Source organism: Apus apus, unplaced genomic scaffold (assembly GCF_020740795.1).
Source record: "Apus apus isolate bApuApu2 unplaced genomic scaffold, bApuApu2.pri.cur manual_scaffold_81_ctg1, whole genome shotgun sequence".
Classification (NCBI taxonomy): Eukaryota; Metazoa; Chordata; class Aves; order Apodiformes; family Apodidae; genus Apus; species Apus apus.
In genome coordinates, this window is record NW_026248878.1 from 66 (window position 1) to 21,364 (window position 21,299).

The 21,299-nt window shown below is 54.8% G+C and overlaps 1 protein-coding gene and 2 non-coding genes across 3 annotated transcripts; 2 read left to right on the forward strand and 1 right to left on the reverse strand.

Annotated features, from left to right (window-relative positions):
• Positions 1 to 15,266: 15,266 nt before the first annotated feature.
• Positions 15,267 to 16,497, reverse strand: LOC127396339 (basic salivary proline-rich protein 3-like; the record flags this gene model as incomplete). Its single annotated transcript, XM_051643965.1, has 2 exons — positions 16,444 to 16,497; positions 15,267 to 16,094 (listed from the first exon to the last, which is right to left on the reverse strand). Coding segments are annotated over exons 1-2 (882 nt in total), but the record flags the coding sequence as incomplete, so codon positions are not given.
• On the forward strand, positions 16,348 to 16,538 carry LOC127396345 (U2 spliceosomal RNA). Its single transcript, XR_007891972.1, has one exon. It is a non-coding gene; the product is annotated as a U2 spliceosomal RNA (small nuclear RNA).
• A 1,640-nt stretch (positions 16,539 to 18,178) lies between these two features.
• LOC127396346 (U2 spliceosomal RNA) lies at positions 18,179 to 18,369 on the forward strand. The gene has a single exon (XR_007891973.1). It is a non-coding gene; the product is annotated as a U2 spliceosomal RNA (small nuclear RNA).
• Positions 18,370 to 21,299: the final 2,930 nt, after the last annotated feature.

The following is a 21,299-nucleotide window of genomic DNA, read 5'->3' on the forward strand; positions in this document are numbered from 1 at the left end:
TCCGTGAGAGGCAGCGCCGCGTGTGACCCTCGGGCTCATTCACAAACCCCTCCACATCGGGAGGGGCAGTCGCAAAAGGATCCTGACAGCCGGGAGCCCCCGGTACCGGCTCGCGACACCGACCCACCTGCTCGTGTCCTCACCATGTTCAGCACAGGAGACCACAGAGAACCTCGTGTTTGATTCTGCATAACCTGAGCTGGTCTCCTTGGAGTGCCCCTGTTTCTGATGGCTGATACATGGTTCCATTCAGGAGAGGAATGGGTGGTTTGTGCCTCTCCAGTCTGGAGACCCTATCACCCAGCTTCTCACAGAGGTTTTTCCACTCCTGCACTGTTTTTTCCACAGCTGAGACACGGGCATTTAGGGGGTTAGAGATACTGTCTGCATATTACCTAAGCTGGTTAGCAAATTCATCGACAGTTGGTGGAGTTTCATCATTTCCCACAAAGACCCTTCCTCCCAACATGGTGGGATACACAGGAGGAGCACTGTGAGAGCCTCTTTAGCATGGGCTGACTGCATGGCAGCTCCTCAGGGCTTTCTGGTGTGTCCCCATTACCATAGATGACCTCCTGGACTGCCAGCTCTCTCAGACAGGTAATACCTCTTTCTATGGTGTCCACCTACTGGGGTGGCATCAGTGTCCTCCCTGTGGGGACACTGGCTTTTGACAGCCATCAAAAGGTGGTGCCAGAGACTGTAAGGACCGATTTTCCTGCCAACCATCTTATCAATGCCTGCATCTCTGGCTAAGGATCCCAACTGCAGAGCCTCCCTGCCCTCCAGATCGACCCCAGCAGCTCCCAGGCCATCCCACCCCAACAGCCTCCAAATCAGTGACTCATCCTCCCTGTGTGTAGGATCCTTTCCTCCATCCCGTGACTCCTTCACGGGCAGGGATTTAACCCTGATCTCAGGCCCGAATCGCTGCCGTGTGCTGTTCCTGCCCCAGGCTGCCTCTCCCCTGGACCAGCGCCTGCCCCTGTCTCCCAGTCCTCATCCCTCCCCGGGCGGTCTGACTTCTCCCCGTGCTCTCTGCGCCTTGTTCCTGGAGCCCCCAGGGCTGGTTGGGACTGAGGGGAGCGGTGTCACGCGCTGCCGCAGGTCCCGCTGACCCCAGAGCAGCGCCGGGGGCGGCAGCAGCGGCAGGGGCCGTGGGGGCAGCAGCAGCGGGGGCAGCAGGAGGGGCCCTGGGGGGCTGGCAGCGGCAGGTTTCCTGCACCACTTCCCAACTGGAGCCAGCCCTGGCACACAGCAGGCACAGCCCTCATGCAAGCAGAAGGGAACAGCCATGCCTGGGGCCCCCAGGCTCGGGCACGGGGAACTGCCCAGAGAAAGGAGCAGAATCATTTCTCATAACACCCAAATCCTCAAGTCGCCCTTGAACTGCCCAAGCCAACCCTCAGCCCAGCTCCTCCCAGCAGCAACCACTGCTTGAACCAAATGAGAAAACAACTGAGGTGGCAAATAGGACAGAAAACCATAAATCATTGTTTATTCCCCCCCTTCCACCCTCCCAAGGGAAGACAGAAGGATAAGGAAGAGACTTGAGGGCTGGAAACTGAAACAGGAATGAATTTACTGCAACGTGGGTAAGGAAATAACACCTGGGGAAAGAACAGATCTATACACTTCTGTACTAATATGGACAAAACTGATCTTGCTGATGGCAGGAATGGGTGGGTGAGGGTCCCTTGCAGCAAGGCCACTTCAGGAGAGGGGTCCAGGGCTCCTCCCAGCACCTGATGGAGTTGGATTCCAGAGAGCACCTGGTGAACAGAAGAATCCCCAGGCAGCAGCAGCAGAGGAAGGAAAGGGCCTGAGCTTCTGGTTCTCCTGCTTTTGTAGAGTATGGCAGGAACAGGCGGAATATTGACCCATCCCTGTTCCGACCCTCCTGGGTCTTTCAGGTTGTTAAGGACCCTCTCTCTAGTTCCTCTTACAGGTGCTCAACACCAGGCCAGAATCACTCAGACCTAAACACCCCTGACCCAGGTGCCATTGCCTGCTCAGGACCGACCTTCCAGCCCATGAATCCTGCAGACAGAGCAGGTGACAGCAAGCCCAGCCCTGAAGGCAGGCTGTGGCCACCAGCAGGAAACACTCCCAGGTGCCACAGGCTGACAAAACAGGACTCACAGCCCTGTGGGCAGAGATGGTGGCCAGCAGCTGGGACAGGCTGGTGGCCCTTGGTTCAAGGAGGCACATCCCTCAGCTGCATCCAGGTGGTTTCCAGGGGACGTTGCTGTCAACATGGAGTGACCTGGAGACACTGTCTGTCCTACAGACCCTCACAGCCCCTCAGGAAGAGCTGGGGGGTTGTGCTCACTGGGGTTCATCTCACCACCCGCACATGATGCTCATGCTCAGGTCTTGTCTGCACAGGGCAAACAGGGACTCCTGCCCTTGCTGACAATGTGTCCCTGTGGGAGGGACAAGCAATCTCTGTCAGCTGTGGTGAGAGGCCAGTGCTGGGGAGGGTGGTTGTTCTGGCTGCTGAGTGACAATGGCCCTGGGGCAGCTTTCCTGGGCTGCCCAGTGAAGACAGAGCAGAGCCTGCCCTGCTGGTTGCTCCTGCCTGTCCCAGGAGCCTGGCTGGGCCAGGAACACGCCGCTGTGCCCCCACCCTGCACACTCACACACTGGAGCTGTTCCCTGCTGCTTTCCTCTCGGGGACTCTGCCCAGCCCAGCTCTTCCCCAGCTCTCCCAGCTCCACCTCTCCCTGCAGCCCAGTCTGGGCAGGCCCTGCAGAAGGAAAGGAGGAAATGGAGCTCAGGGGCAGGGACTCTCCATCTGGCAGGCTCAGCAGATCAGCAGCTCAGGAAGTGACAGCCCCAGGGCCAGCCCTGCTCCCTCCCTCCAACCTCCCATCTCTCTCCTCCAGGCTCCTCCTGGCCTCCCCAGAGCTCAGAGTGAGTCCAGAGGAGGCCACAGAGATGATCCGAGGGCTGGAGCAGCTCTGCTCTGGAGACAGTCTGAGAGAGCTGAGGTTGATCAACCTGGAGAAGAGAAGGCTCCAGAGAGACCTTAGAGCACCTGCCAGGGGGCTCCAGGAAGGCTGGAGAGGGACTTTATTTCAGGGCCATGCAGTGACAGGATGAGAAGGGAAGAGTTTCAAACTGAAAAGAGAGATTGGGATTACACTGGAGGAAGAAATTCTTTCCTGTGAGGGTGGTGAGACACTGGTGCAGGTTTCCCAGAGAAGCTGTTGCTGCCCCAACCCTGGAAGTGTTCAAGGCCAGATGTGATGGAGCTTGGAGAAACATAATGTAAGTGAAAGGTGTTGCTGTCCATGCAGGACAATAGAACTAGATGACCTTCAAGGTCCCTTCCACCCCAGCCCACTCTATGACTCTGTGCAATGCAGGTCAGTGGCAGTGTCTCTCTGGCTGGCATGCTCAGGAGATCCTGGTGCCAGGCAGCCTGCAACCCTGGGAAAGTGGGAAGGGAACAGCTTGGATATGCCCAAGTGCTGGTGCTCCCTGGCAGTGCTGTTGTGCAGCCCTTACCCTGCCCCTCTGCACAGAGGCTCTGAGAAGGTCTCCAAGGAAGGATCTCTGAGTGGCTGGAAGGTCTGGATTCTGTTTAAACACACAGAGAGCACGGCTCCTAATTTACACAGTCTCTGGGTCAGACACAAGCTGGACAGACACAGAATTAGAAAGGGCACAAGTACTGACATTCCTTTCTGGACAACATTAGAGAAAGAAAGAGCAAATAAAACCCCATAAAGTTGAGAATCAAACCCCAGAAAAACGAGCAAAGATGGGCAGGACATACAATGAGATACATCAGCAGTGATTTGCACAAGAAGACAAACAATTGAGCACTTCTGAGAATCCTCCAGTCACCAGTTTCTGCACAGCATCCTGGAGCTGCTGGTTCCTCATGCTGTAGATGAGGGGGTTCACTGCTGGAGGCACCACTGAGTACAGAACTGCCACCACCAGGTCCAGGGATGGGGAGGGGATGGAGGGGGGCTTCAGGTAGGCAAAGATGCCAGTGCTGGTGACCAGGGAGACCACGGCCAGGTGAGGGAGGCAGGTGGAAAAGGCTTTGTGCCTTCCCTGCTGAGAGGGGATCCTCAGCACAGCCCTGAAGATCTGCACATAGGACACCACCATGAAGACAAAACAGCCAAAGAATAAAAAGGCACTAAACACAAGAATCCCAAGTTCCCTGAGGTAGGAGTGTGAGCAGGAGAGCTTGAGGATCTGGGGGATTTCACAGAAGAACTGTCCCAGGGCATTGCCCTGGCAGAGGGGCAGTGAAAATGTACTGGCTGTGTGCAGCAGAGCATTGAGAAACCCAGAGGCCCAGGCAGCTGCTGCCATGTGGACACAAGCTCTGCTGCCCAGGAGGGTCCCGTAGTGCAGGGGTCTGCAGATGGCCACGTAGCGGTCATAGCACATGATGGTGAGAAGGGACCACTCTGCTATGAGGAAGAATAAAAAGAACAAGAGCTGTGCAGCACATGCTGAGTAGGAGATGGCCCTGGTGTCCCAGAGGGAATTGGCCATGGCTTTGGGGAGGGTGGTGGAGATGCAGCCCAGGTCGAGGAGGGAGAGGTTGAGCAGGAAGAAGTACATGGGGGTGTGGAGGTGGTGGTCCCAGGCGATGGTGGTGATGATGAGGCCGTTGCCCAGGAGGGCAGCCAGGTAGATGCCCAGGAAGAGCCAGAAGTGCAGGAGCTGCAGCTCCCGCCTGTCTGCGAATGCCAGGAGGAGGAACTGGCTGATGGAGCTGCTGTTGCACATCCCAGCCCTTCCCTCAGGAGCTGCTGCCAGCGGAGGAAAGCACACTAACATGTCGGAACTACCCTGAGCAAATCTCTTCCCATTCCCTCCCTTCACACCCAAGCCCTTGAAAACAGACATTGTCTCCTTGTTTACAGAACCTTCTTGGATGTCCCTGGCTGGAGCTCTGGTCATGTGGGTCAAGTGTGCTGTGAGGAGCTGAGCTCCCAAGGAGCTCTCCCTGCTCCACAGCAGGGGGGAGCTGGGAAAAGTATGTCAGCTTCACAAATACCCTCTTTTCCTCATCTGTGATCCACTTGTGCATATTCCTGTAGGAGAACCTCCATGAAACTCCTACAGCTGTGGTGCCACCAGCAGAGCTGGCTGGTCCCAAGCCCTCCAGCCCAGCATGTCCAGAGAACCTCAGCTGGGCTGGGCCCAGCGGTTTTGCTGCCCTGGCCACAGCTGCCTGAGAGCTCCTGCAGAATGGGTGTCTGAGCTGCACCTTAGACACCCTTGTCCTTAGGGAGCCTGAGGGGAAGGGCAAGGACAGCACAGGCAGCAGGGCCAGATGGAGAAATGCCCCGATGCTCCCAGAGAGGGAGGACAGGCACCCTGAGGTGGCACTTGGACGCTTCTCCTCCACAGAGATCAAGCTGCTGAGCAGGTGACTCAGGCTGAGATCCCAGTGCCTTGGAGCCAGGAGCTCTGCTGTGGAGCAGAGGAGACCAAGGGCTTGCTGCAGGGAAGGGACCTGACTGCAGCTGCTCCTGCTGGAAGCTGTCCCCACCTCTCCTCCCTGGCCCTGCTCACAGCCCCATCCCACCCAGCCTGTGCTCAGCTCTGCCCTGCAGAGCCCTCCTGGCAGCAGGACCCTGCCCAGGGGCAGCTCTGTGCTGGCCACTCCTGAAGAGGAGACCAGATCAGCCCTGGGGAGAGCACAGAGCTGAGGGCAGTGCTTCCTGCAGGCAGAGGAAAGGCTGAAGGCACTTTCTCAGGGGCCTTGACAAACCTGCTCCTCTCTCCCTGCAAAGCTGCAGGAGTCTGGGTCTCCTGTCCAAGCCAGCAGCTCCAGGACTGGTTCCTCCCCCCGGCACAGAGGGGCATGGAAAGAGACACTCACCATGCCCAGGGCTGTGAAGATGTCTCCTTCAGCAGCTCTCAGCCCTCCTGCCCCTCCTGCCTGCCTTTATCCTCTCTCCCTGCCTGGCTCCTCTCCCCTGCTGCCTGCAGGCAGTGCCCTCAGCCCCTGCTGGGGCTCCTCTCCACAAGGCAGGCTCAGCTGCACACTCCAAACTTTCTGCAGCATTAATGGGTCCCAGGGAGGACCATTACCAGGAAAGGCTGCACAGGGGCTGGTCAGAGCAGGAACCTGGAAGCACTCATGGCAGGCAGGGAAAGGCCATGGCAAGGTGGCTCTGATGAGCAGTGAAGCTGAAGAAACCTCTGCAGAAGCCAGAGTCAGCTGCAAACTCCAGAGTTTCTGGCAGTGTGAAGGGTCCCACTGAGGGACATCCCTGACAAAGCTGCCTGGGCTCTGGTGAGAGCAGGAACCTGGAGGCCCTGCTGACAGGCAGGCAAAGGCAAGGACAAGATGGCTCTGAGCTGGAGTCAGCCTGGCTGGGGGAGATGATTCCAAGGTGCAAGCCCTGACCCAGAGGCCCTGGGAGAAGAGATCCTGCCCCTCACACGTTGCTCAGGGCTCTGCCCGGGCACTGGGATGTGGGGATGTGCAGTGCCTGGAGCAGGACTAGGAGACACTCTTTCTCAGGCTCACAGGTGTGATGAGGAGCCCATGGAGTCCTGCTGCTCTCATGAGAAGGTGTCTCCTCATAGGCAGCAGCTGCAGAGAGAAGCTCCACAGCCCAGGAGATCAAGACCTGGGCTGGGGGCTCTCAGCCATGGCTGTGCCCCCAGCTGTCCCCACCACAGGCTGTCCTACAGTGTCTGACTCCTGCAGCTCTTTCCCTGCAGGCTGTGGACATCCCCCTGCTTCCCAAACTGGCCACCCATGGTGATGTCATGGCCATACATCCCATTTAAGACTCTACTGCCCCATGGTGATGTCATGGCCATACATTCCATATGAGGCCATATGAGGTACTGAGGCCTGAACCAAAGAGGACCTCTAGAGGAATCTCACAACCCAGCACTATATATATATGTATATTTTGATGACAATCTCTAACTATCTGGTGCAACACTTACTGTGTAGCTGTAACCAGCTGCAAGGCTGTGAAACCAGACATCTGGCCTTGGGGAGACAGATGTGGTTCAAGCCAAAATATAGAGATACCACCCACCCCCCTTTGGCCCAGCCAGTCACTAGACTGGTTTTGAAATCAGTCCCATTGTCTGACTCAAGTCCTCCAGGAAGGACCATCTCGTTCGTTCCTTCTATTTAGCAGCCCTTGTACACACCTCAGGAGAACAGCAGTGGGTTTATTGTCTCAGGTTCTCATGTCCTCTTTATAAGATCACACTAGAGAGCCACAGGTGGCATCCAAGTGGGTCCTGCCTCTCTTGCTGCTGTCTCCTAGCAGGACGTGTCCCCTTCATGGCTGCAGCACCAGCCTTCCCATCTGTCAGGCATCTTATTCCTTCCCTCAGTTATTTCTTCCATGGCTGAGGTGTGGAACTGATGGGGATCAGAGATCAGGTCTCCATACTGTCGTGCTTTGAAAGCCATTTCAATCACAGCTGGTCCTTTGTAGTCATCAAATCATCCCCTGAAGGAGAACATCTGGGCATGTGCTGCTGGCACAGCCTGCACAGACCTCTGGAGCATTTGTGTGTCACACAGAACATCACCAGGATCTGTAACCCCTTGTTATCATAGATCACCTCTGGCACAGCCAGTTCTCTCAGACACGTGATGTCTCTCTCAAGAGTGGCTGTTCTGCTTCGGCGCCAGTCGATGTCACCCTTGTGGGGGTATCTCTGCCTCACAGCTGAAAGAAGTTGGCTCCACAGGCTGGGAGTTCCTGCCTTACTCCCAAGTGCTCTATCAATGCCAGCATCTCTGGCCAGGGATCCCAACTGCCTGCCTTCTCTTTCGTCCATGTCATAGATTTCAGCCCCACTATCAAAGCAGCAGAGCAACCAAGGCAGAAGGGGCTCACCTTCATGGAGGGTCAAGTCCTTTCTCATGAGGTGCAGTTCCTTTAGAGAGAAAGCTTGGACAAGGTCATCGTTGTCATCTGCTTGAGAAGGGCCTGCTCCTCCATCTGATTGAGAAGAATCTTCTCCATCACTCTCCTCCTGGTCCTGTGGAAGCTGTGGAGATTTCAGACAGGGAGAAGCTCTGGGACCAGTTGTCTTTGCCTTTCCCTTGATGACAGGATGAACCTTTACTCACTGGATGGAGGGCGAGTGGCCTTGGTCTTTGCAGCAGCAGCAGTGGTGGCAGCAGCCTTGCCTGGGGGGGAGTGGCAGTGAGTGGAACAACATCTTGCTCTACCATCCACAGAACATTCTAAACATTCAGCAGAAGCATCCCTACTGAAACCTGCCATTTAGATCCAGAGCTGGGAGATAGTCCTGGTTTGAGCCAGGATTAGGGCAATTTTCCTTTTACTCTTTTCTTTTCCCCTTCAGGAAGCGTTCTTTTAACTAGCAGCAGAGTGTTCCAACCAGCACTGACAACAGTGCAATGTTTCTCTACCTGCTGGGGCTTCAAGGTCGCACCTTCACTCTGCCGGCTCAGACGCTACAGGGAGATCTCTGACCCCCCCGGAGGAGGCTGAGTGAGACAGACAGCAAAACTGGCCAGAGATCTTCCATTCCAGAGAGCTACGTGAGCTCAGGGGAAGCACAGAGATCACACAAGACAACTTCCTTCCTGCTTCTTCTTCCCTTCTCCTCCACCTGTGGCCGGCGTCCGGGGAGGACTCCGTCCCTCCCTCCCCGTGGACCCCCAGGCTCCAGCTCTCCTGACCCTCATCACCCTCCGCTTCCTCCAGCAGTTCCGGGATTTTATGGGACTGTTCCCAGCTCAGGAGATGCTGTGGGAGTTGCTGGGGTGGGGGGAGGAGAGAGGCTTTTGCAGATACCTGAACATATTTGTATATAATTGTATATATTTTCGTTTCACATTAATATTTAATTCAAGCTGTGCAGTTTAGTTTTCAATCCAGCCAAGTCTCTCTCTCTCTCTCTCCTTCCCTACTTGGGAGGGAGGGGAAGGGGATCAGGAGCTTTGTTGTCAGACCTGAGTCAAACGGTGACACAACCCAGAGAACTTGACCTTTTCACTCCAGTTGTTCTGCTGCCCCTGCTTTAGCCAACCCCACAGGCATTTGCTGCCACCCACCAGGCAGTGCAGAGATAGAGCCTGGGCCACCCCTCTGGCTCAGCAATGTCCAGAGCCAGCTGGATGGCTTTGACCTCTGCAAACTGACTCCATTCACCTCCTCCTTCAGCTCTTGTGCAACTGCTGGTGCAGGACTCCACAGGGCAGCTTTCCACTGCCCCCGGTTCCCTACAAGACGACAGGAGCCACCGCTGACAAGAGCAAAGTGTTCCTCAGTCTCTGGGAGATGATCACATGGGGGAGCTTCTTGAGCCCGTCTCACCCCTTCTTGTGCTGCCATTCCAAAGTCTGTGCCTTCTGGCCACTCTGGAATTGCTTCCTCAATACCTGGATGATTAGGCCTTCCTATTGGAGCTCGCTGGGTGATTAAAGCAGCCCATGTCCTGCCAGTCACACGGGTGCCATGATGGGCAGGAGAAAGGTGACTCTGGCACATGGAGCTCAGCTCTGGGAATCTGGGCGCCAGGAGGAGCTTCAGTGCCCATCACTTCCCAAGCGGCTCTAACTCCTTCACATGCTGCACGTGTCTCCTCTCAGGGTCGTGTAGTTGGCCTGGGAACCTCTGTAGCTGCAGCTCCAGAATCCCAAGGGCCGACCTCGAGTCTCCCCTGGTGCTTCTGCCAGAGGCTCCAGGTAGGACCCTTGTGTCCGGCTCTGGTGTAGAGCACATGTTTGATGTCTGGCCCTGTTCCACCTGGTCCCAGGGCCACTGCCTGCACCATCTCCTTTTTGATCTGCTCAAAAGCTTTCTGTTGGTCAGGGCCCCATTTAAAGTCACTCTTCTTCTGGGTCAGCTCAGAGAGAGGTTTCACCATTTCACTGTAACATGGAATGTGCATCCTCCAGAAACCAACAGTCCCTGACAAGGTTTGAGTGTCCTTTTCAGTACATAGTGGGGCCACAGCTGTCATTTTGTTCAGCACATCCATTGGGATCTGGAGATGTCCGTCTTGCCACCTGATTCCCAGGAACTGGATCTCCCATGAAGGTCCCTTGACCTTGCTTCTTTTTACAGCAAAACCAGCATCCAGGAGAATTTGGAGGATCTCTTGACCTTTCTCAAAGACTTCTTCTGGCGTGTCACCCCACACAATGATGTCATCGAGGTACTGCAGGTGTTCTGGAGCTCCACCCTTCTCCAGGGCAGCCTGGATCAGTCCATGGCCAGTGGTTGAGCTGTGTTTCCAGCCCTGGGGCAGTCGATTCCAGGTGTACTGGACTCCCCTGCAGGTGGAAGCAACTGTGGCCTGCACTCTGGTGCTAGAGGAACAGAGAAAAAGGCACGAGCAATGTCCACAGTGGCACACCAGCTGGCTGCTTTTGACTGCAGCTCAAACTGAAGTCTAGCATGACCTGCACAGCAGCACTGAGCGGTGGTGTCACCTCTTTCAGGCCATGATATTCCACTGTCAGCCTCCACTCACTCCCCACTGCCCCCAGGAAGAGCCCTGAGCCCTGTGAGAGGGGCAGGATCTGCCTTCCCAGGGCCTGGGCTCAGGGCTTGGCCTTTCTGCTCCATCCAACAAAGCAAAGGGTTTCTCAGCAGGACAGGCACCTGCCCAGGGCCTTTGCCTCCCTGCACTCATGGCCTCCCATGATCTGCTCTAGCGAGGCCCTGGGGAGGCTTTGTCAGGCTCAGGGGGACCCTTTAGTTTTACAAGGTACTTCATTTTTTTCTTCTCTCTTTGAATTCTTGAGTGGTTCCTTCAGTCTTCTCTCAGTATCTGAGATTCATGTAGTTAGCACTAATAAGCTTCTTTGGCTTTTTAATAATTTTATCATGGCCTCCAATTACCTGCTCTAACGAGTCCCTGGGGAGGCTTTGTCAGCAATAGCCCTCAGTGGGGCCAATCACTGCTTCAAGGCACTTTCAGTTTTGCTTCTGGCTTCTTGAAACCATTCATTTGTTGCAGAATGGCTTGAGCAGCAGGGCCATGGGCCCCTGCTATCTCCTCGAGAGGCCTTGAGAGTGTGGCACAAACAGCAGCTGTACAAGCAATCTCTTTTTTTAGCCTAACACAAGTATAAACAATCTCTGTTAGCTTAAACTAACTCAAGGACAAGGTAGAGAAGTAGAATGATAGAAAACAAGGAAGAACCCTGGAACTCAGATGTGTGTTATTATCCAGTAAAATCACTGCAAGTAGTTGCCGTCCAGTGAAATCACTACAAGTAGTTACTATCCAATGAACTCACTATGCGTGGTTACTATCCAATGAATTCACTACATGTAGGTTTGGAAAAGGGTATAAAAGTAACACTGTGTATTCAATAAATTGGAGCTTGCTTTATCAATCACATTGATTCTGGACTGCTCGCTTCCCTTGCCGCCGGCACATACACAATAACAATATAACTTGAATAAAAACCACAACATGGCTGTTAAATAGAGACTTTTCTTCTGATTAGAATTAAAATTCACAGTGAGAGAAACTCAAGAGAGGTCCACTAACTGCTCCTCTGCCTGATATGGCAGAGGTCATTGGTGAAGTCCAAGAAGCAGCACATCCTATCATGGCCGTTCTAGATACTAAAGGTGTGTTTTTATGGTACCCACCAAGGAACAAGACAGGCATCAATTTGCATTGACATGGGAAGGAAATCAAGATACACTCACGCAATTGCCACAAGCTTATAAACATTCTCCAACATCATGCCCCTGCTACTGAATGAGAACAAATTTCATCTCTTAAGGAACACAAGGATGTCAAAGTCTACCAATACATTGACGACGTTCTCAACAATGGGGATGATGAGCAAAAGGTTGGAGAACTTGATGAAGACATCATAAAACATTTACATACTATCGGGATTGAAATCCACGACGAGAAAATGCAACCACCCTCTAATGAAGCCAAGTTTCTGGGTATCAGATGGAAGAGGGGAACATGGAATATCCCAACAGACACTTTGACCAAACTAGGGGAAATTAGGGTACCCAAAACCAAAAAGGAATTATAAGAAACCCTGGGCAATCTCCAACTTTGGAGAAAACATATCCCTGATCGAGCCATTTAGCCAGACCACTCTATGATCTTTTATGAAAACACAGGCTCTGGGAGTGGACCCAAATGCAGGAAGAAGCTTTAAAGTTACCATTATTTGAAATACAGACTTACCAAACTCTAGGACCCATTCCCCCCACTGACCCCATTACAATTGAATGAGGATTTGCCACCAGTGGTCTGTCTTTCCACCTTGGGCAGAAAGGGCCTGAGGGAGGAGTCTGACCTATCAGATTCTTCTCCCAGACCTTCAAAGATGCTGAGAAAAGATACTCTGCTTGGGAGAAAGGTTTATTAACAGTAAGCACTGCCGTGAAAGAATTTAAGAGATCATCAAAAAACAAAGTCTTGTTCTACGTGGACCATTCAAAATCATTAAACAAATGATCTTGGGCAGAACACGCCCAGAAGGGGGTGCAACAAAGAGTAACAGTTCGGAAATGGCCTTCCCAAAAGGAGTATTATTGTCATTTGTTTTCAAGAGAAGAAGGCCCAGACAAGACACTAGACATTCAAGACAATATGGACAAAAATGATCAAGATGTTGATTTGGCTACAAAGGATCCATCTCCAAGTAAGGATGCACCGGAACATACCTCTACCCTTCAGAAAGTCTGGTTTACAGATGCCTCTGCAAGGAGAGAAGGTAAACCTGGAAATTCAGGTCTGCGGCTCTTCGGGTCAATGCTGGAGAGCAAATGATTCCTGAAGGGATAGGGAGTGCTCAAACAGGAGAGTCAGATGCAGTACACAACGTGTTTGCCAAGGAAAAGGACACAAAAGAAGCAGTTCACATTCATACTGATTCACATGCCGTATACAAAGGGTGTGTTGAGCGGATCACATTTTGGGAAGAGAATGATTGGAAAGTCAATCAAGTCCCAGGATGGCAATGTGAAAAATGGAAACTAATACTGGAAATAGCCAAAAATCGTCTTCCCTTTCATGTGGGCTGGATCCCATCTCATCAGGCCAACATGAAAAGGGAGGCAGCATCCTGGAACAACCAGGTAGACAAACTGGCAAGAATAAATAAGAAGAGAAGCGCTTAACAATGGTGAAGCTAATGAATGGAAAAGACTCTGAGAATGGCTGCACTGCAAAAGGGGACATTCTGGCAATTATGATCTATACAAAGAAGCCCAAAGCACAGGATGGCCAGTAACAAAGGAAATGTGCAAAACTAGAATACCTGCTTGGGAACAATGTAAGAGCAGATTGGGATGCCATCCTCTGATGCCTGAAAATTTTCACATCAGGGATAATAAACAACTGTGGGAGGCTTGGCAAGTTGATGATATTGGCCCCTTTAGAAAGTCAAAAGGAAAATGCTATGTCACTGTAGCTGTCAAGGTTATCTCAGGTTGAACACATGCAGAATCATGTTCAAAAGCTACTGTACATTTCTCAGGTCAAACTATGGGGTATACTACATAAGCCACCAAGTGTTCCATCTGATAATGGATCTCACTTGACTGCACACATTGTCCAGCAATGGGCCAAGAGTGAAGGTGTTAAATGGACTCTCCACACTCCCTACTACCCACAGGCTAATGGGATTCTGGCAAGGACAAAGAGGTTACTTAAGAGCATTTAAAAACCCCAACATCCCCTATGGGATGAAAGGCTGAAAAAGCCTTAGGGACAGTAAACAATCCTTGGGGAGTGAATGGGTGTCCCTGGCTAAATGCATTCTACTCCATCCACCGTCGAACTTGGTTGCTAACAAGCCCGGGGTGAAAGACTCAGAAACTTCCATCAACAGGAAGAAAGTCACACTTAACCCAGGACAAACCGTTTTAGTTAGTTTACCCAATATCGGTAAAATTAACTTGATATTAGACGTGCCTATCAAGCAAAACACAGGGAAAGCACTTGACAAAGAAGGAGAACAATACAAAATTAGCACTAACTGGACTGTTTGTGTTAATTAACAGAAGCACTAATGATGCAGACCTGCCCAAATTTAGAGAACCACCTGTTGGAACTGAAGAAAGCCACTCTGGAGATTAACCCTTTCCTCACCTGAACCTTGGAAAAGGATCTCTTGGGTTAGGTACTGCAGTGAATGTAAAGAGCTATCACTCTGGAATTCCTTGGGTTGCATCTGTTTTTCAAACCTTGTAAATAATAGATATCATGTAGTTACACTCCTAGAAACGGGATATTGAGTTGGTAACACTCTGGAGCTCTGAGAAGCGGTGTGTACCACGGACCACTCAGAAGGGGACTGACCACCCCCCAGAGAGTGATCTACTAATACTATGGATTAGGAACTGGTCATTCCTGAGCACAGAACAGTAACATCATGGCAGCACCAATGACCAGAGCTTTCAGTGTTGATGCTGACACAATGCATCCCAATTACAACACCAGACTTGATGCAACTAACTGATCATGAACTAATACATGACCCATGGGATAAGAAACCCTTTATTCATTTAGAATAAAATATCAGCAACATTTGAATTTCAGTAATTGGTGGGAATGTGGGCTCAGCAAGCCTGGATATTTAGCTTATCGACTTCTCCCCAGACTCTGGAAGGGAACATGTTATATTAGAATCTGAATCAAAACTTGGAGAGTAATACAAATGGACAAATTATAAAAGACAGCAAAACAAATTAAAGAAACTGCTTATGTTCCTCTCCAGACTTGGGAAGGGGTCAACTAGCCCAGTTGGTTTTCTTTCCTGAGAGGAATGGCTGAATGGCTTTATGTTACTGTGTGAATTGTTTTGTTGATCTTTATGTTACCTTGGATCATATCTCTGTGTAGTTCTTAAAAATATCAAAGGGAATCTGGAAGCACTAATTTGTAACAATTTGTTGAGAGCCACGGAATGAAGGTTCTGACTTTCCCTATTTCTGCAGCCTTCACAAGGACCAGAAGGTCCTCAGAACACGCTCCACGACACGTGCAAACGTGCAGTGGGTCTTCTAAAAGAATGTAGCTACACACATCATGACTTAGATGTCAGGGGTTTTTTGGAATCTGAGCACTCTTGGAAATGTGCCCAACCCTCACGACCACAAGACCTCCCCCCTGCCACACGCAGCTGTGGAGGGTCTGGGTGATCAGCAGTTGATTGGGCATATCAGACCAGACAGTCTTGAAGTTCAAATGAGACGTCACTTCAGGCTCAGAAGCACAACCCTGCTGAGGACACTCTGCAGCACTGGCTGAGAACAGTATTTCAAAGTGCTCACCTGAGCAGCACAGGTGTAGACCCTGCCATTAATCTGGAAGCTTCCGGAGCCGTTCGGGGATCTTCGGGGCGCCTGGGGTCGTTTGGGGGCTCCCGGGGGCAGTTCGGGGCTCCTGGGGGTCGGTTCGGGGGCGGTTTGGGGCTCCTGGGTTCGGTTCGGGTCAGTTCGGGGCTCTTCGGGGCTCTTCGGGCCGGTTCGGGCCTCCTGGGGGTCCGTTCGGGGCTCTTCGTGGCGGTTCGGCACTTTCCGGTGCTGGTTCGGGGCTTCAGGTGGCGGTTCGGGGCTCCCAGGGGCTGGTTCGGGGATCTTCGGGCCGGTTCGGGGCTGCCCGGGGCGTGGTTCAGGACTTTGGATGGCGGTTCGGGGCTCCCCGGAGTTAGGTTCGGATCTCCCGGGGTCCGTTTGGGGCGGTTCGGCACTTTCCGGGGCTGGTTCGGGGCTCCCGGGGCTGGTTCGCGGACCTTCGGGCCGGTTCGGGGCTCCCCGGGGGTCGGTTCGGTTCTCCCGGGGTCCGTTCGGGGCGGTTCGGGGCTCTTGGTGGCGGTTCGGCACTTTCCGGTGCCGGTTCGGGGCTTCGGGTGGAGGTTCGGGGCTGCCTCGGGACGGTTCGGGGCTCCTGGGGATCGGTTCGGGGATCGCAAGGTGGGTTCGGGGCTCCCGGGTTCGGTTCGGGGCGGTTCGGTGTTTCGGGCGCCAGAGGGGAGACTCTGGGGGTCCGTTCAGGGCGGTTCGGGGCTCCCGGGTTCGGTTCGGGACTCTTCGGGGCGGTTTGGGGCTCCCGGGTTCGGTTCGGGGCGGTTCGGTGTTTCGGGCGCCAGAGGGGAGACGCTGGGGATCACGGGGGCGGGGTTATGCTAATTTTACCGCGTTAGCAAGATCTAGGGGCTGATGGGAGCCGCGTCTCGGGTTTGAGGGAGTTTCTGGGGGGGGCGGTGGGCGCGGGTTTCAGGGGCATGTGCGGATAGGGCGGGGGACAATGAATATAAGGGAGAGTTGGGGCCGTTTTGGGGCTCCCGGGGGTGAGCGCGACGTGGGGGTGTCCCCGGGGCCGTGCGGAGCGGCGGGCGGGGCGTTGTGGGGCATCGCTTCTCGGCCTTTTGGCTAAGATCAAGTGTAGTATCTGTTCTTATCAGTTTAATATCTGATACGTCCTCGATGAGAGGACTTTATATTAAACGGATTTTTGGGCGCGGGAGTTGGACCCGGAGCTTGCTCCCTCCGCTCCGCGCATCGTCCCGGTATTGCAGTGCCTCCGGGAACGGTGCACCCCTGCTGGGGACCTCACTGGTTAACGAAAGAGCTCGTTAATTGCCCCAATTATCTCAGTTGACCCTTCATCTCTGTTTCTTTCCCCCCCCCCGCTTCCCAGTCCCTCTCCCCCCGTGTCTCCCGTTCCCTCCAGCTCCTCTCCCGGTTCTTTCCCCCTCTCCCCGACCCCAGTCCCGCTGCCGTCAGCCCAGGTCGGGTTTCCTACGGGCGATTCGGGGCTCCCAGGGGCCGTTCGGGGCTCTTCGTGGCGGTTCGGGGCTCCCCGGAGGTCGGTTCGGTTCTCTCGGGGTCCGTTCGGGGCGGTTTGGGGCTGCCCGGGGGCAGTTCGGGGCTGCCCGGGGCTGGTTCGGGGCTCCTGGAGTCGGTGCGGGGCTCCCGGGGCTGGTTCGAGGATCTTCGGGCCGGTTTTCCCGGGGTCCGTTCGGGGCGGTTCGGCACTTTCCGGTGCTGGTTTGGGGTTTCGGGGCTGGTTCGGGGCTCCCGGGGGTCGGTTCGGGGCGGTTCGGGGCAGGTTCAGGGCTTCCCGGGGTCGGTTCGGAGCTCCCCAGGGGTCCGTTCGGGGCGGTTCGGGGCTCCGCGAGGTACCGTTCGGGGCTGCCTTGGGCGTGGTTCGGAGCTCCCGGGGCTGGTTCGGTGTTCCAGGGGCGGTTCGGGGCTCCCCGGGGAGTAGTTCGGGTTTCCTGGGGGTCGGGTCGGTTCTCCCGGGGAACATTCGGAGCTCTTCGGGGCTCCCGGGTTCGGTTCGGGGCTCTTCGGGACGGTTCGGGGCTCTTGGTGGCGGTTCGGCACTTTCCGGTGCTGGTTCGGGGCTTCGGGTGGCGGTTCGGGGCTGCCCAGGGGCTGGTTCGGGGATCTTCGGGCCGGTTCGGGGCTGCCCGGGGCGTGGTTCGGGACTTTGGATGGCTTTTCGGGGCTCCCCGGAGGTCGGGTCGGTTCTCCCGGGGTCCGTTCGGGACGGTCCGGGGCTCTGGGTGGCGGTTCGGCACTTTCCGGTGCTGGTTCGGGGCTTCGGGTGGCGGTTCAGGGCTCTTCGGGCCGGTTCGGGGCTCCCCGAGGTACCGTTCGGGGCTGTCTCGGGCGTGGCTCGGGGCTCCTGGGGGTCGGTTCGGGGATCGCGAGGTAGGTTTGGGGCTCCCAGGGATCGGTTCGGAGCTCCTGGGGGCTGGTTCGGAGCTCCAGGGGCGGTTCGGGGCTCGCCGGGGGGTAGTTCGGGTTTCCTGGGGGTCGGTTCGGAGCTCCTGGGGTTCGGTTCGGTTCTCCCGAGGTCCGTTCGGGGCGGTTCGGGGCTCGTTCAGGGCGGTTCGGGGCTCCCGGGTTCGGTTCGGGGCGGTTTGGGGCTCCCGGGTTCGGTTCGGAGCGGTTCGGTGTTTCGGGCGCCAGAGGGGAGACGCTGGGGATCACGGGGGCGGGGTTATGCTAATTTTACCGCGTTAGCAAGATCTAGGGGCTGATGGGAGCCGCGTCTCGGGTTTGAGGGAGTTTCTGGGGGGGGCGGTGGGCGCGGGTTTCAGGGGCATGTGCGGATAGGGCGGGGGACAATGAATATAAGGGAGAGTTGGGGCCGTTTTGGGGCTCCCGGGGGTGAGCGCGACGTGGGGGTGTCCCCGGGGCCGTGCGGAGCGGCGGGCGGGGCGTTGTGGGGCATCGCTTCTCGGCCTTTTGGCTAAGATCAAGTGTAGTATCTGTTCTTATCAGTTTAATATCTGATACGTCCTCGATGAGAGGACTTTATATTAAACGGATTTTTGGGCGCGGGAGTTGGACCCGGAGCTTGCTCCCTCCGCTCCGCGCATCGTCCCGGTATTGCAGTGCCTCCGGGAACGGTGCACCCCTGCTGGGGACCTCACTGGTTAACGAAAGAGCTCGTTCATTACTCTAATTATCTCATCTGACCCTTCATCTATCTCCCTTCCTCCCACCCCTTCCCAGTCCCTTTCCCCCCGTGTCTCCCGTGTCCTCCAGCTCCTCTCCCGGTTCTTTCCCCCTCTCCCCGGCCCCAGTCCCGTTCCTGTCTGCCCAGGTCGGGTTTCCCGGGGTCCATTCGGGGCTCCCCGGGAGTCGCCTCGTGGCTCCTGGGGGTGGGTTCTGGGCTCCTGGGGGTCGGTTCGGCACTTTCCGGAGCCGTTCGGGGCTTCGGGTGGCGGTTCGGGGCTTCCCGGGGTCTGTTCTGGGTTTCTGGGGGTTGGTTCACAGAATCACAGAATCACAGAATCCCAGGGGTTGGAAGGGACCTCGAAAGATCATCTAGGCCAACCCCCCTGCCAGAGCAGGGTCCCCCAGAGCACATCGCACAGGAACGTGTCCAGGTGGGTTTTGAATGTCTCCAGAGAAGGAGACTCCCCAGCCTCTCTGGGCAGCCTGTCCCAGGGCTCTGTCACTCTCACAGTAACAAAATTTTTCCTGATACGCACATTGAACCTCCTATGCTCCAATTTGCATCCGTTACCCCTTGTCCTATCACTGGTCATCACTGAAAAAAGCTTCACTCCATCTTCTTGACACTCACCCTTTACGTACTTGTAAACATTGATGAGGTCCCCCCTCAGTCTCCTTTTCTCCAAACTAAAGAGACCCAGCTCCCTCAGCCTTTCCTCATCAGGGAGATGTTCCACTCCCTTCATCATCTTTGTGGCTCTGCGCTGGACTCTTTCAAGCAGTTCCCTGTCCTTCCTGAACTGAGGGGCCCAGAACTGGACACAATACTCCAGATGCGGCCTCACCAAGGCAGAATAGAGGGGGAGGAGAACCTCTCTTGACCGACTAACCACCCCCTTTCTAATGCACCCCAGGATCCATTGGCCTTCTTAGCCACAAGGGCACATTGCTGGCTCATGGTCATCCTCCTGTCTACCAGGACCCCCAGGTCCCTTTCACCTACACTGCTCTCCAGCAGCTCAGCCCCCAGCCTGTACTGGTGCATGACATTTTTCTTCCCCAAATGCAAAACTCTACACTTGCCCTTGTTGAACTTCATCAGGTTTTTCCCCGCCCAAGTCTCCAGCCTGTCTAGGTCTCTCTGAATGGCAGCACAGCCTTCTGGTGTGTCAGCCACTCCTCCCAGCTTGGTGTCAGCAGCAAACTTGCTGAGGGTACATTCTGTACCCTCATCCAGGTCGTTGATGAAGATGTTGAACAACACCGGTCCCAGCACCGACCCCTGAGGGACTCCACTAGTCACAGGCCTCCAACTAGATTCTGCCCCATTGACTACAACTCTCTGACTTCTTCCTTTCAACCAGTTCTTGATCCACCTCACTGCCTGATCATCAAACCCATACTTGATCAACTTATCTACAAGGATGCTGTGGGAGACCGTGTCAAATGCTTTACTGAAATCAAGATAGACCACCTCTACCACTCTACCATCATCTATCCACCTAGTAATCTCCTCATAGAAGGCTATGAGGTTAGTCAAACATGACTTACCCTTGGCAAAACCATGTTGACTGCTCTTGATGACCCCCATCTCCTTGATATGTCTAGAGATAGTGCCAAGGACAAGTTGTTCCATCACCTTTCCAGGGCTGGAGGTGAGGCTGACCGGTCTATAGTTACCCGGGTCCTCCTTCTTGCCCTTCTTGTAGACTGGAGTGACATTTGCTGTCCTCCAGTCCTCAGGCACCTCTCCTGTTACCCATGACTTATGATGGAGGGTGAACTAGCAATGACCTCCGCCAGCTCCCTCAGCACCCTTGGATGCATTTCATCCGGACCCATCGATTTCTGGATGTCCAGATTGCTCAACTGATCCCTAACCCAATCCTCATCTACCTTGGCAGACTCCTCCTTTATCTTGACTTCTTCTGGGCCTATATGAAACTGGGGCTCCTGGGGAAAGCCTGCAGGAGTAAAGACAGAGACAAAGAAGGCATTCAGCACCTCTGCCTTCTTTATATCCTCTGTCACCAGGGCACCCACCTCATTCAGCAGTGGGCCTATATTGCCTCTGGTGTTAGTTTTGTTGGCTATGTATTTGAAAAAGCCCTTTCTGTTGTCCTTAACCCGACTCGCAAGGTTAAGTTCCAAGGAGGCCTTAGCTTTCCTAGTTGCCTCCCTGCATCCTCTGACAACAGTCCTATATTCCTCCCAAGTGACCAGCCCCTCCTTCCATGATCTATAGATTTTCCTTTTCCATTTGATTTTGCCCAGCAGTTCCTCGGGGCTCCCGGAGCCGGTTTGGGGATCTTCCTGGCGGTTCGGGGCTGCCCGGGGGGTAGTTCAGGGCTCTTCCTGGCGGTTCGGTGCTTCAGATGGCGGTTCGGGGCTCCCAGGGGCTGGTTCGGGGATCTTCGGGCCTGTTCGGGGCTGCCCGGGGCGTGGTTCAGGACTTTGGGTGGCGGTTCGGGGCTCCCCGGAGGTCGATTCGGTTCTCCCAGGGTCCGCTCGGGGCTCCCGGGGCTCGTTCGGGGCGGTTCGGGGCTCCCGGAGTCGTTTCGGGGCTCCTGGAGGTCGGTCTGGGGCTCCCCAGGATGTAGTTCGGGTTTCCCCGGGGGACCTGGCTGGTTAACTGCAGAGCCCGTTAATTACTCTAATTATCTCATCTGACCCTTCATCTCTTTTCCTTCCCCCCCCCGGTTCCCAGTCCCTCTCCCCCCGTGTCTCCCGTTCCCTCCAGCTCCTCTCCCGGTTCTTTCCCCCTCTCCCCAGTCCCGCTGCCGTCAGCCCAGGTCGGGTTTCCTACAGGCGATTCGGGGCTCTTCGGGCTGGTTCGGGCCTCCTGGGGGTCGGTTCGGGGCTCCCAGGGGCTGGTTCGGGGATCTTCGG